Source organism: Carassius carassius, chromosome 19, assembly GCF_963082965.1.
Source record: "Carassius carassius chromosome 19, fCarCar2.1, whole genome shotgun sequence".
Lineage (NCBI taxonomy): Eukaryota > Metazoa > Chordata > Actinopteri > Cypriniformes > Cyprinidae > Carassius > Carassius carassius.
The window spans coordinates 19444548-19459316 of record NC_081773.1 but is presented as its reverse complement, the minus strand read 5'-3'; the positions used below and the strand labels follow the sequence as shown (position 1 = coordinate 19459316).

The 14769-nt window shown below is 35.8% G+C and overlaps 1 protein-coding gene across 3 annotated transcripts in view; it reads left to right on the top strand.

The window, feature by feature from the left end:
* LOC132095310 (fibroblast growth factor 14) overlaps positions 1–14769 on the top strand; it is a 138408-nt gene that overhangs the window by 116383 nt on the left and 7256 nt on the right. For all 3 annotated transcript variants that reach the window (XM_059500162.1, XM_059500163.1, XM_059500161.1), the window contains exon 4: positions 12755–12953. In XM_059500162.1, coding sequence (XP_059356145.1) covers positions 12755–12953 — 199 coding nt within the window. The remainder of the gene's footprint in view (positions 1–12754; positions 12954–14769) is intronic.

Here is a 14769-nt window from a genome sequence, read left to right as displayed (position 1 = left end):
ATGTTAAATAATATACTAATGAACCTTATTGAAGAATGACCGCAGATGAGGCATTAAGTGCATGGCACTATGACCAACTTAACATTTTACAGAGTTTAAATTAAAATTAAATTAAATTTATGCATTTAGCAGATGCTTTTATCCAAAGTGACTTACAGTGCATTCAGGTTAACAGTTTTTACCTAGCATGTGTTCCCTGGGAATTGAACCCACAACCTTGCGCCGCTAAGCAATGCTCTACCACTTGAGCCACATGAGCACAGAGTTTAATGTAGCAATGTGGTCGCTCAGTTTTTCAAGATCAGTTTTAATTGTGTAACTGTTAATAGATTTGAACAAAGAAATAAAGTGTTACTACGCACAGGCCATATTGATTGCAAATACAAAAACAAGACAAGTAAAGAAAATGTGGTACTTACTAAAATAATCACCCTTTACTTAAGTATATGAATACAGAAAACTGCTGTTAACAGGTTAATATAATGTTTCCCATTCTACGACTAGTAAAATAATGGTAACTTACTTTGCTGAACACGGCTCTCCTCGGAGTGGCTGTGAGCACTGCCTCTTCTTCTTGTGTGACAGGTGTCAGCGTTAAGGCACAATATTGCCACCTGGGAGCTCAACAAGGTACTGGCACTGGAGTATTTATATGTGGTGTTATCATAAGAGAACTGTTCATTTTAAAAATTGCGGTTATCGCTTATACCAGTATTTTCACACACTAAATTAACATGATATCGATAACTGTTGTTTTGAATATCACGGTTATCATCAATACCGGTATATCGCATTACCCCTAGTGAGAATAAACATGCAATCTGCTCTTCTAATATGTAAATTGACCAGTCAGAATGGATATGCCAATTATGGAATTTTTTTCTTTTCAGCTGAAATATGCCTACTTCCATATAAATAACTGATCATTATCAGCAGTAAACTTTCAACACAACAGGTAGAGTGAGACAAAAACAAGAATAAAATTAAAGCTGCAAGCAGCGATGAACGGGCCCTCGCACCCGGGCTCACCACCACCCGGTGCCCATAAAATAGTAAATATTTATGCCACATTTCCTGCTGCCAACAGGTGGCGCTATGATTATAACTGAATATCGGCATGTTAATGTCTGCAGGCCAGGACTCTAACCAAACATGCAAAGTTGCGGGCAGATCAGACATCTCATGTTTAAGTTAGTATAAAATAAGTAATTTCCTGTTGCCAGCAGGTGGCTCTATACTTATAGTTGAATATTGGCCTTTAGTTGTGTTCAGGCCAGGACTCTTATAAAACATGTAAAGTTTGGGTCAGACTGGGAATGCTGGGTATGCATGAGTTACAACAACTTCATGTTTCATAGTATTAATAGCATCCTTTAGCACATAGTAAGTGTTGCTAGCATGTTTTATAATATTTCTAGCATGTTTAGCACACAATGGAATATTTTAATGTGTTACAAATAGTGCATTAAAGTGTTAAACATGACGCTTCCTGTTGCCAGCAGGTGGCGCTATGACTATAAACGAATACAGGCATGTTGATGTATTTAGGACAGGACCCTTGTCAAACGTGTGAAGTTTGGGGCAGATCGGACATTGCTTGCCTGAGTTACTGCAACTTCCTTTTTCACTGCATTAGTAGCATGCTTTAGCACTTAGCTAACTGTTGCTAGCATGTTTTAGTATGCTTCTTGAATGTTGCCAGCCTATTTAACACTTGTTGATGCTTCTTTTTTATTTTGCATGGAGTCCATAACCATCTTAAATATGCCACTTCCTGTTGCCATTAGGTGTCGCTATGACTATAATCGAATACGGGCATGTTGATGTGTTCAGGAAAGGACTCTTATCAAACTTGTTAAATTTGGGGCAGATTGGACACTGTATGCCTGAATTACAGTAACTTCCTGATTCACTGCAGTAATATGATGCTTTAGCATTTAGCCAAGTGTTGCTAACATGTTTAAGTATGTTTCTAGCATGTTGCCAGTGTATTTATCACTTGCTGGCACTTTTTAATATGTTGCTAGGAGTCTATAACAGTGTTATACATGACTAGAATTTTGCCAGCCTGTTTAACAATTTTTTGACACTTTTTAATTTGTTCCTAGGAGTCCATAACAGTGTTAACCTTGTCACTTCCTGTTACCAGCAGGTGGCGCTATGACTATAACTGAATTTGGTCATGGGTGTTTGTTCAGAACAAAACACCTATCACACTTGTGAAGTTTGGGGAAGATCGGACATTGCTTGCCTGAGTTACAGCAGCTTCCTTTTTCACTACATTAGTAGCTTGCTTTAGCACTTAGCTAAGTGTTGCTAGAATGTATTAGTATGTATCTAGCATGATGCCAGCTTATTTAACACTTGTTGACACTTTTTAATATGTTCCTAGGAGTCCATAAGAGTGTTAACCTTGTCACTTCCTGTTACCAGCAGGTGGCGCTATGACTATAACTGAATTTGGTCATGGGTGTTTGTTTGGAACAGAACACCTATCACACAAGTGAAGTTTGGGGAAGATCGGACATTGCTTGCCTGAGTTACAGCAACTTCCTTTTTCACTACATTAGTAGCATGCTTTAGCACTTCGCTAAGTGTTGCTAGCATGTATTAGTATGCATCTAGTATGTTGCCATCCTATTTAACACTTGTTTACACTTTTTAATATGTTCCTAGGAGTCCTTATCAGTGTTAACCATGTCACTTCCTGTTACCAGCAGGTGGCGCTATGACTATAAATGAATTTGGTCATGGGTGTTTGTTCATGACAGAACACCTATCACACGTGTGAAGTTTGGGGAAGATCGGACATTGCATGCCTAAGTTACATCAACTTCCTGTTTCATGAAAACATCAAACTTTGTCAGGCTGCCATGGACACACCCCTTGACGAAAACTCAAAACCTTCGCAATTTAACATCAAAAAGGTCTTATGATGACCCTCACTAAATTTGAAGACAATCCGATTAAAACTGTAGGAGGAGTTCGTCAAAGTACGAGGCATGGAAATGGCAAAAACTGCACAAAAATCGTACCGGAAATTCAAAATAAATTACTTCCTGTTGGGTTTTAGATTTTTTTGTAGATAATGGTGTGCTACATGTGTGTACCGATTTTCATGCATGTACGTGAAACGTAGCTCGAGACGCACTCCGTTGAATTATAACAGCTGGCGCTATCGAGCCATTTTGCCACACCCACTTCTGGAACCTATACCAGACCAGTCCTGATGCGTGTGCAAAGTTTCGTGAGTTTTGGAGCATGTTTAGGCCCTCAAAAATGCGACTAATTTCGGAGAAGAAGAAGAAGAAGAAGAAGAAGAAGAAGAAGAAGAAGAAGAAGAAGAAGAAATATAAATGCAAGCAGCGATGGCAGGCTAAAGCCATCAGTGCAACGCCACCCCGGTGGCATCGGGTAAACTTTGCCCAGCGGGCATATGCATTCACAATAGCGCTCTGGCAGTCAGGTTTTAAGGGACTCATCTAGACTTTGAAATCACATTCACAGAACAATATATTTAACTTTAGTAACAGATTTTTTAGTCTGAGACTTTCTCAAATCCTCAACCACATGACATCTTTTTGGGGTGAATTATGTCTTATTCCTCTCATCGCGAAGCAAACAGTAAAATAAACACTTGAAGAACAGGCTCGCTGCTTTTTCTTCTGTTATGGGCGTATTCAAGCCGCGCGCTTCAGTTTGAATCTGAATAGCGCGTTCAGCGCGGGGGCGTGGTCACATTAGATATAATGAAGGGAGACTTGAAAAACAGACATCGCGTTGTTTTCATATGGATTACTTTATCACAGAATATCTGTTTTCGGCGGCACTTGTTTAGTTTAAAAATAGACATGTCAAGCTTTCTATAGATATCTCCCCCATGTATTTTCGTTGAGTATTCACGGAGTTACAGTTCATTTTAATGACTTGTTTGTAAATGAAGATAAGCGCAGACAAAGGCTGCAGACAGCACACCTTGTTTGTTATCTTTATTTTATAAGTGCACAAAGTTTTGTTGTCATTATGTCTGTATCCAAAAAAAAGTAGACCCTTTACAGATTCGATTGATGTATTGCTCTTATCTGTACGATTAAAACTGAAAGTGTAATTTAAGGTCTTTTCGGGGTTATCAGGAGAAAATGACTCAAAACGCGTATCCGCGTTAATCGACTCGAAAGGGTTAAACCACTTTTTTTGGCTCATTTTATCAGTAAAGGAAAAAATGGCTAATAATTCTTCACACCTGAATATAAGGAGTTTTGTTTTTCTCTTCCAGCCTTCATGGTCAACTACATATAGTATATCACACTCATTGCCTTCTCTAGTGCAGCTCAACCAATTCTCATCCCATTCATCCATATTTGTGATATCACAAATCCTGGACAATATTTGTTGTAGTCCAAACAATTTGTTCATTCAAACAAACAGTTTTTAAAAAGTGTTTTTTTGTTAAATAAAATATCTCCTTTTGAATTGGGCTTTCAGCTTTGTAACTTTGCAGAACATTTTTTACGGTGAAACAGCAACATTACAGTATAACTAAAGTTGAAAAGTGAAAAATAATAATAGCACTCCTTTAATAGGCATTATTAAGCAGTTCATAAATACAGCTATAAATGTTTTGTTCTTGAGCTATAAAGTTCAATCATTGTATTTTCATATTTTAAGTATAATTACATTTTTTTCAAACCAGTTATTAAGGAGTTGTCCTTGGTTCATGAGATCATCAAGAAAGTGAAATTAAATGATTAATAAACTATTTTAGTGTAAATATATAAAATATATGTCATTTTGAAAATGACACGCTTCCTGCTGCCAGTTGGTGGCGCTATAACTTTGACTCCTAATAGTCACATATATGCGATCGACATCATACAACGAATAATCTGATGAAGTTTAATTAAAATCAGGAAATGTATGTGGATGGTATTAGACACTTCCTGTTTCTCATTTCTCGCCATAATTTCAATGCCTCGCCACGAGCAAACCGTTCGAGATATCAAAAATCCCCTGGCAATTTCTCATCCCCAATGTCTTGAGATCATGTTGACCAAGTTTGGTGGCAATCGGGTAAAAAACCTATGACAAGTATATCAAATTCCAGAGCATGCGCTTTTTACATAACTCTAAATAGCTGACTTCCTGTTGGTTGGAGCCTATGACATGCAATACGCAAGTTGTTCGGCACAATGAGATCTATATGTGTACTGAGTTTCATATTAATACGTGCAAGTATGTGTGAGCTATACATCAACATTTCTGACTGTGTTCCAGGGGGCGCTGTAGAGCCCCTGTAGCACACCCAGGTCCCAGCCTCTGCGGCCTCCTAAAGGCCACAGATTCCAAGGTGTGCACACATTTTCAAGAGTTTTTGAGCATGTTAAGGACCCCAAAAGCCCCCAAAACTTTGACAACAAATATGAATACTAAACCCTAAATAGCCAACTTCCTGTTGGACGGAGTTGTGTTGTGTCCTGTTGTGCACCGAGTTTCATACGTCTACAAGCAAGTATCAGTCTCTGCCCGGCTCTAATGGCCACGGGTTCCAATGTGTGTGCCAATATTCAGGACTTTTTAAGCATGTTAAGGGCCCGAAAAGCCCCCGAGACGTTGGAAAAAAATAATAAGAATAAGAATAATAATAAAAAATAATCCTAAGGAAAACAATAGGCCTCTCGCCCTTTGGGCTTGAGCCCTAATAATAATAAATGGAGAAATTCCAATAGGGTCCTCGCACTGCAGTGCTCGGGGCCCTAATAACAGTTTCAGAAAGACTTAAGATTTATATTGGAATTGGAGCATTACTGAAGGATGTCAATATAACCAAATGACTGCACATCTCTGTGATTGGTGGTTTAATTATTAGAAAATCATTAATTAAATTTGAGTCATTAGTGGTTTGTTGTTGTGTTTCTTCCTGCAAGAGAGAAAATAAGTGATTTTTCTTGTAGGCAGTGTGTATATCTCTCTATTTATTTATGTATTTATTTTTTTACTTACTTCAGTTAGTCAGTCAATTTAGTGAAGTTTTATCATACTCAAGACTTCTAAGTGTCATCAAAGAAGGCCAGGCGTTGTTTAAGACACGTCTTTGTGAATCAGGGTCTTTGTACATTCTCTACATCACAGTAATCAATTTCAAAAGAAAAAGCTGCAAAGTTTTTATGATGAAAGAAAATTTGAAACTCATCTTCAAAATCATTAGTACAAAAAAACTTTTTTTTTTTTAGGTTGAGTCATTAAGTATAATAATTAAGTGACTAATTCTGTCTGTGGTCTTGATGTTTCCTCCTATAATAAAATACACTTTACAACACCAAATGCATTGTTTTTTTTTTCTTATCTTAGTTTTGGCAGAATTAATAAATGTTTATATCGTTCAATGTGTTATGAATTTTAAGAAGGTGTGAACGTTTTTTTTAAGTGTAAATTTGTCAACGATACTGACTTACTTTTTGAATAATCTTAACGTTATATGGGGAAAAGAAAACCTTTAAGACCATAAAAACAGTTGGCTCCCTTTTAAAAAAGTATATTAAATATTAAAAGGGAATACATTTAAAGTGGCACATGAGTTTGCTGTAGTTGTCAGATGTGATTAAAGGGATCATATGATGCAATTTAACCTTTTCCTTTCTCTTTGGAGTGTTTCAAACTCTTGGTGCATAAAGATGATCTGTAAAATTGCAAAGACTAAAGTCTCAAATCCAAAGAGATATTCTTTATAAAAGTTAAGACTTGTCCACACCCTCCTAAAACGTCTCATTCAAACATGCCCCCACATGTCTACGTCACGTTGAGGAAGATTTGCATAACGCCGTCCAAATGTTCACACAAAGGAAGAAGGAATAACTTTTATTCTCGCTGTTGACGCTGGCACCATGTCATGGAGATGGTGTGTGTCTTGTGAAAGCGAAACTACTTTGTTTGGCCTTTCAAAAGAGGACGATATTCACTTCATCATCCAGCTGAGGAAATACATTAACTTTGCACTGTGGATCGCCAGATCGGCTTTCACCATTGATGAAGTCCAGCCCGGGTCATCACATTTGGTTGCCCCAAGCCCCCATCCGTTGGCCATTCATAACTCTAACCCCCGGCCATACCTCACTCTAGCCCCCAGCCTTTCCTCAGTCTAGCCGCTGGCCGTTCCTCACTCTCACCATGCATACATGGATTTATGTTTACGTGGCACGATATGCAATGCAATGCGTAAAAAGTCATTATAGTCAGTAATTATGGATGCAACAAATGCCTCGTTTGTAATGGGTTTTTATTGTTTTGGTCCTGTGCACTGGTGGTCTGACCGGGACATGCTATAACAGTATGGTGAGGGTGTAACATTTTCTTCACATGCTTGAGACATTCGGCCAATCACAACGCACTGGATAGCTGGCCAATCAGCGTACACCTCGCTTTTCAGACCGATGAGCTTTTTAAAAAAAATGACGCATTTCAGGAAGGCGGGGCATAGAGGAGAAACAATAACGTACAGTATGTGAAAAAACAATGTGTTTTTTTAACCTTAAACCACATAAACACATTTCATTACACCAAATACACAAAATAATGTTATTTTTAGCAACATCATATGACCCCATTAACATTTTGTAGTGTTCACTGTTGCTAACTAGTTTAACTCGTCTTGGCTCTTCTGTGTAATAAGAATGGTTTATAAACTGACTCAACAGATGCTATGCTGGGAAAATCACCAGTTGATAGTAGGGGTGTAAGAAAATATCAATACACGTGAGTATCACAATATTTTTGGCGATACTGTATCAGTTCACAAAAACTGAATATCATAAAAATTCATAAAAGATTGTTTCGTTTTGAGTCGTATCCTGACTGCGAGATAGCATTCTTCATCTCTGAACCTGAACATTGACAGGAAATACTAGCATTAAGGCATACCACTAATGTTAGCATTAATATAGGTCGCTGCTAGTAATGGAGAATGAAAGAATTGTTCCAGTTTTCGCCTCGGTCTACAAAGCTGAAGTGTGGCGTCATTTGGGCTTTTGTAGTAACATCCGCCCTGGAACTGCGGTGCGGGCGGCATCTCGCTTCCGCTGCTTGCTGCGTCCCATGTGATGAGCCTTCATGTGGGGCACGGCAAGCGCTAGGGTCACCGCACGACTCCAGCTTTCTCTCGTGGTGGGGGCATTTTGTACAGTTGGGGCGGTGGTCGCATCACGGTCTCTGTGATTCCACATGGAACGTAAATACAAACTAAAAAACCTGTGAAATCCAAGTCGAAAAGTTCTTTGAATGTTCAACATCCGTATTTTTTTTTTTGTTTTACAATTGTTTTGTTTTCTTTAAAAATCCTGCAAGCATTTTTTTTTCATTGATATTAAGCAGATGCAATTTTTTTGTTCAGATCAAAATGTTTTGTCACAATTGTAAACTTAAACTGTGAACCTTTAAAGCTGGGTCTAAAATATATATAGTCTTTTTTATAAAATACATTTTATATATATACATTTAACCCTCTGAGGCCTGGAGAAGATTTGACATGAAAAAAAAATAAAAATTTTAAGTCACTGAAATACGGTCTTAAACACATACAGAACATTTGTTCAAAAAAATTTTTCTTCAAAATAATGTGAAAATTATCTTGTTTACTCGATCACAGAAAACAATAGATTGATTGAAATTTTCGAAGACACTTTTTGTCTCTAAAGGGCATATGCGAGTAGGCGTCAACTATCATGAATATTATTGTGATTTACACCTGAGAAGACAAAGGCATAATGTGCCGCATAATGAGCCATTCAGCCAGGTGTGTGACTGAGAGGGAAGAGTTACAAGAATCTGAGGACAAAATAAATGTATCTATTTTTATGTTTGTATTTTATTTAGAATATATTTAATTATCCTACAAAATATTTTGAGATTCACTTGCGAGTGCAGTTAAACAGTTTATTAAGAACAATCAAAGCTGACTTTCAAAGCTGAATTTTTAGCATCATTACTCCAGTCACACAATCCTTCAGAAATCCTTCTAATATTCTGATTTTCTACAAAAAAAAAAAATATATATATATATATATATATTATTATTATTAATATTAATCTTGAAAAGAGATGAGAATATTTTGTTCGTTTTTTTTTTTTATAAATTGAAAGAACAGCATCGTTTGTAACATTTATTGTATTAGTCTTTTTTATTTATCATCATGTGTGTGCTAAAAAGTTTTAATTTCTATATATACTGACTCCAATATGTATATTGTTTATGTGCTCTCAAATAAACTAAATGATAAACTACATTATTAACATTTATTTTGATGGTCACTTATGATAGTAGTACAGTAGAACATTAAGATGTGAATGAAACTTCATAATGTTTCACTTTATTATACATTTAGTCAGGAATTATAGTTTGGAAAAAGTCTTACTAGTAAAATGTTTACACATTATGGGAAAACTAATGTATATATATATATATATATATATATATATATATATATATATATATATATATATATATATATATATATATATTTAAAAGTGGACATGTCAAAATTTCTATAGATATATCTCTTATGTTACTTCGCTAAGTATTTGCTGAGTTACAGTTCATTTTAATGACGTGTTTCTAAATGAAGATCACCGCAGACCGAGGCTGCAGACAGCACACTATGTTTGTTTTCTTTATTTTGTAAATGCACTAAGTTTTGTTGTTATTATGCGTGTATACAAATAAAAGTAGACCCTTTACAGATTCGGTTGATGTAGTGCTCTTATCTTTACGATCAAAACTGAAAGTGTAATTTAAGTTATTTTCGGGGTTATCAGGAGAAGATGCCTCCAGAGGGTTAACTGAAGTGTTTCAATAATGTTGAATGTTACGGGGCTGATTATTGCAAATGCATATCCCAGCATGTTCTGGTTAAACAGTTTTTATTTCTTTCTTTTTTTGCTAAGGTTTGCATATGGTGGTGCTTTCTAAATGACAGCATTCTTAAAAATATATCCTGTTCATAAAATAAGAAATATCACAATATATCGCTTTGCTTACAGTACTTGCAGTTTATTGCAATATATCGTACCGCAACCCATGTATCGTGATACGTATCGTGATACGTATCACGATACGTATCGTATTGCCAGATTCTTGCTGATACACAGCTCTAGTTGGTAGGATCTGGTTTGTTTTAAGGCCCTTGGTTAGCATGCAGTCAATGAAGTAAGCTGTTTAATCAAGGGTGCATGAGAGCCCTCCAAAACACATCCAAGTTCAACTTGCTTACATAATGCAATTTCATCCCATTTATTCTGCCACTGCATCTGAATAACATGCCACTTAGTCTTCACTCCTTTTCTAATCAAGTACGTTGTCATGGGTTGACAAGAAAAGATTTAACAGAGAAATAATAGGCAGGAAGGAGTTCTGTGGAAATGCTTTTCTCTCAGCTGAAAATAAAACAATAGGGCTCCAATTTTGCTCAATTTAGCACCTGTAGTAATATTTGTCTGACCATGTCTGGTTCTTATTATCTTTTTGAAAAGAGACTGGAAGAAAGTGGGTTAAACTTTTATTAATATATATTATAGGGGTTTTTAATTGTTTGATTAACTGACCTTTTAAAATATGGGATATATTAAATCTCCTATTCAACAGTATTATTTTCATAAAGATAGTACATTAGGAAGTGCTTTGCTGTAAAATCTGCCTCATTTTTCATTTAGAAGGGACTTTTAGAACGGACACATATTTATCTGTTTAGAACTTGACGTTTTATTCAGATATGAGGTCTATAATGTGTAGTTTAATGATGGGTGTTAATGGAACTTATTGATTTATAAATGATAGTTTTGGTGCTATTTACCATTAGAGAGAAGTGCTCCTAGGATTATTGAAGTGGTGGAGTTATTGAATTGACAGCAAGCCTGGAAGATTTAATCAATGCAGCAATTTGCAGGGTAATGCAACATACACACATTGTTTACAGATGGCACCAAATAATGGGTCATACAATGGAGATGAAATGGCTCTCACTGGCTAAATTAAGTAATTTTGAAGAAGATGCGCTGCAATATTTAAATTAAATCAGTCATAATGAAGTAATATATATATATATATATATATATATATATATATATATATATATATATATATATATTATATATAATATATATAATATATATATATATATATATATATATATATATATATATATATATATATATATATATATATATATATGGCACATAATGTGAAGCTAATACAGTTTGCTACTGCACATAGTGAGTCTGTTTTTAGTCAATCTTTAAATGTGAATTGTTATTATAATGTTTTTATTCTCATTTGTAAGTCACTTTGGATAAAAGCATCAACTTAATGACTAAATGTAAATGTGAATGTAATGGGTATTTTAATTATTTTAGTGATAATGCAATGTGACGTTCAACATAAGTTTAAAAATAAATGAAACAAAACCACACCACTGAACAACACTTGAATTACCTTCATTCTTTAAGATCTCTGTTTCGCAACTCTGTGTGACAGCTGTGCCATTTTTATTATAATCGATTGATTAATCTGATGGAGTCTTATGTTCTGGATAAGGAAGTGTGAGCTGTTTAGGAAAATATGGGACATTTTAATCAGATGTATGGCTTTAGTTTCCATAGAGAAAACAATGTTCCTTTGAACTCTCAGTTTTTGAGAAATTATTTTTAGATTTAATATTTACAGATAATGTTTACGGCTCCTGCTAGATAAACAGTCTGGCATGATCCCAGACTTTTCAAATGAACTGCAAAATGAAATTTCGTGGAGCCAAATGAAGTGTGGGTGTACAGCATGCCCACAATTTGCTCTGACTTTTAGGTGTGGAATCAGATGAACTGAGAAGATGCTAAAGAAGAGGTTGGAATGTCCTCTTGCCAAAGTGTGGATTGTGGAATGTGCAATTGGATATGGATATTTGAAGAAAATAATAGACTTAGCATGGCTGAGCATGGCACCTGAAGTGAAGGTGAAAGTAGAGATTAATTTGTCATGAGCGAATATCACATTTTGTTTGGGGCCAATTATTTTGTCTGTATGCTCATTCGGGTATCAGCAGACAGACCTGCAGTGTCTGCCTACAGATTAGACCTCAGGTGTATCATCATGCACACAGAGTAATAGGAAAATGTACAGGAATTTGAATGTTATTTTAAGAAGTCTCTGTGTTCTGTTACCAAGTTTGCTGTTTCTATTCTGTTAATTAAATGTACCAAAACTCCAAATCCCAATGTACTGTCTGTCCAACTGTATAAACATAGAAATTATAAATGTTATTCAGAGTGGACACCATATTTAGTGAATGAATGGAAACAGCTGTGAGGGACAGAAGTGCAATCTGTTTAATACGTCGTATAGCTCTTCTGATTGATACATGAGTTTATTCTGACTTAAAACTGCATGTTATAAATCAGTGTTTTCCAATCCTGAGGTTTCAAATGCTTAGGGATTTGTGATGGAACTAGAGGTAATGTAAGATGCAATAGAAATGGCAATGTTAAATTGCTACATTATTGATATTATTTAGAATAATAAATAATTAAGGGGTATTTCTATTGGATAGAATTAGGTCAAACATATAGTTTCAGTTATTCATGTGGAAATAAATTTCAGTTATTCATTTAAAATGGTTGTGAAATGTTTACCAAACCTTTTTTTTTTACTCAAAATCCCACACAGAATTTCCCACAGCTTTTGTGTGATGCCATCCTCTTGTGTCTCCCTTTCTTACAGGAACTGTTTACGCCAGAATGCAAGTTTAAAGAGTCTGTGTTTGAAAACTACTATGTGATCTACTCATCCATGCTGTATAGGCAGCAGGAGTCGGGGAGAGCATGGTTCCTTGGCTTAAATAAAGATGGCCAGGCCATGAAGGGGAACCGGGTGAAGAAAACTAAACCAGCTGCTCACTTCCTGCCCAAGCCATTAGAAGGTAAAGTGTGCTCTGAAAGCCTCAAGAGAACGGTTAACATCCAGGTCACTGTGACACTGGCAGAATGGTAATGAAGTGCATAAGACCCTGAAAGATATGCTTTTGCTTGATGCCTTTTTACAGTTTTCTCAAATGGTTTACACATTTTTTTTCAAACTAAGGTCAAGGTTTTCAAAACAAGAAACACAGGCATCCAAATGCTTTTCCAAAACAGGTTGTACATTTTCATTGTGTTAATACAAATGACAACATACATTTTTTATCGTGAACCCACACATGAAAAATCTGCAGTCCAAGGTTCATGTTTTCAGAGCATGCAAAACACAAAACATCAGAGATGGAGAGGTAGGAAAAGATAAAGACGAGAGAGTAAGAGTGGAGGAGGAAGACAGATGATGGGAGAGGACTGGGAGAGGATGTAGGATGAGGAGAGGAGAGGAGGAGGACATTGAAAGAGTTGAGGAAAGAGCAAGAGGAAATGATGTAAGAAGAGGGTGAGAAGAGAGGAAGAGGACAGCAGTTTCAAATGAGATGAGAGACAGCCTAATTGACACTGAATCATAGTTTCTTGATAGAGGCCAGACAGAGTTCAGCTTAATTTGAGCAGATCTACATTGACTCAAGAAAAGAGGGAGAAATGTCATTGGTCAGTGATGACCCATCATCACCATCTGTGCTGTGCTCTCATGGGGCTGTACAACACCCATGCCAGGTGTGAATTGAATATCTTCACCATTACTTCCTTAGATACAGAGCTTGAGTTGATGTGGAAAATACTACATATATATATATATATATATATATATATATATATATATATATATATATATATATACAGGTGCATCTCAATAAATAAGAATGTCGTGGAAAAGTTAATTTATTTCAGTAATTCAACTCAAATTGAACTCAAACATCTTTGGTTTTTTTAATTGTGATGATTTTGGCCCACATTTAACAAATCCAACCAATCTCTTGTGTGTGTGTGTGTGTTTGTGTATATATATATATATATATATATACACAAACACACACACACACACACACACACATTAGGTCTGTCACAATATTAGATTTTCCACACCATGGTTATTGTGGCCAGAACAAGACCGATATACTGTATATCGTGATATCTATAGAAACCTTGGGGAATCAGCCAAATTCATTTTAAGTTTGTTTATTTTATTTTTATTTTTTACCTAATAAGCATAATGATACTGATAAACACAGGGCACATGCATTTTCACTTCTAATTCAGTTCACAGCTGACCTGAGACTCTGGCTTTCTCTGTCTTCTTTGAAGCTGTCTAAGAAATAACAAGAGAGAAAATCCTGTTAAGTTCAACAGTATGATGAATAAATATTAACATCAAAACTGATACTTTAACCTGATAACTTGCATACCCTATTTTTATCTCTTTAACCTATCGTTGCGCCGTGTCAGTGCAGTCATGCAATTAACGCGCTTCTAATTCAGTATTAATGTGCATCTAGAAAGGCCGCAGATGAGGCATTTATGAAGAAATGTGGTCGCTCAGTTTTTCTAGATTTGTTTAAATCTGAGAATAGATTTGAACAAAGAAATGCACATGTATTGGCCATGACTTAAATGCAAATGCAATAACAAAAATTAGACAAGTAGAGAAAACGCGTTACTTAAATAATTACCCCATTATTTAAATATTTCAACACAGGAAACTGCTGTTAACAGGTTAATGTAACATTTCCCATTCCATGAAAGTACAATAATGGCAACTTACTGTATGTATGCATGGTTCTTCTCGGAGTTGCTCGGCCGCACGCTGTGTCTTCTTGTTTG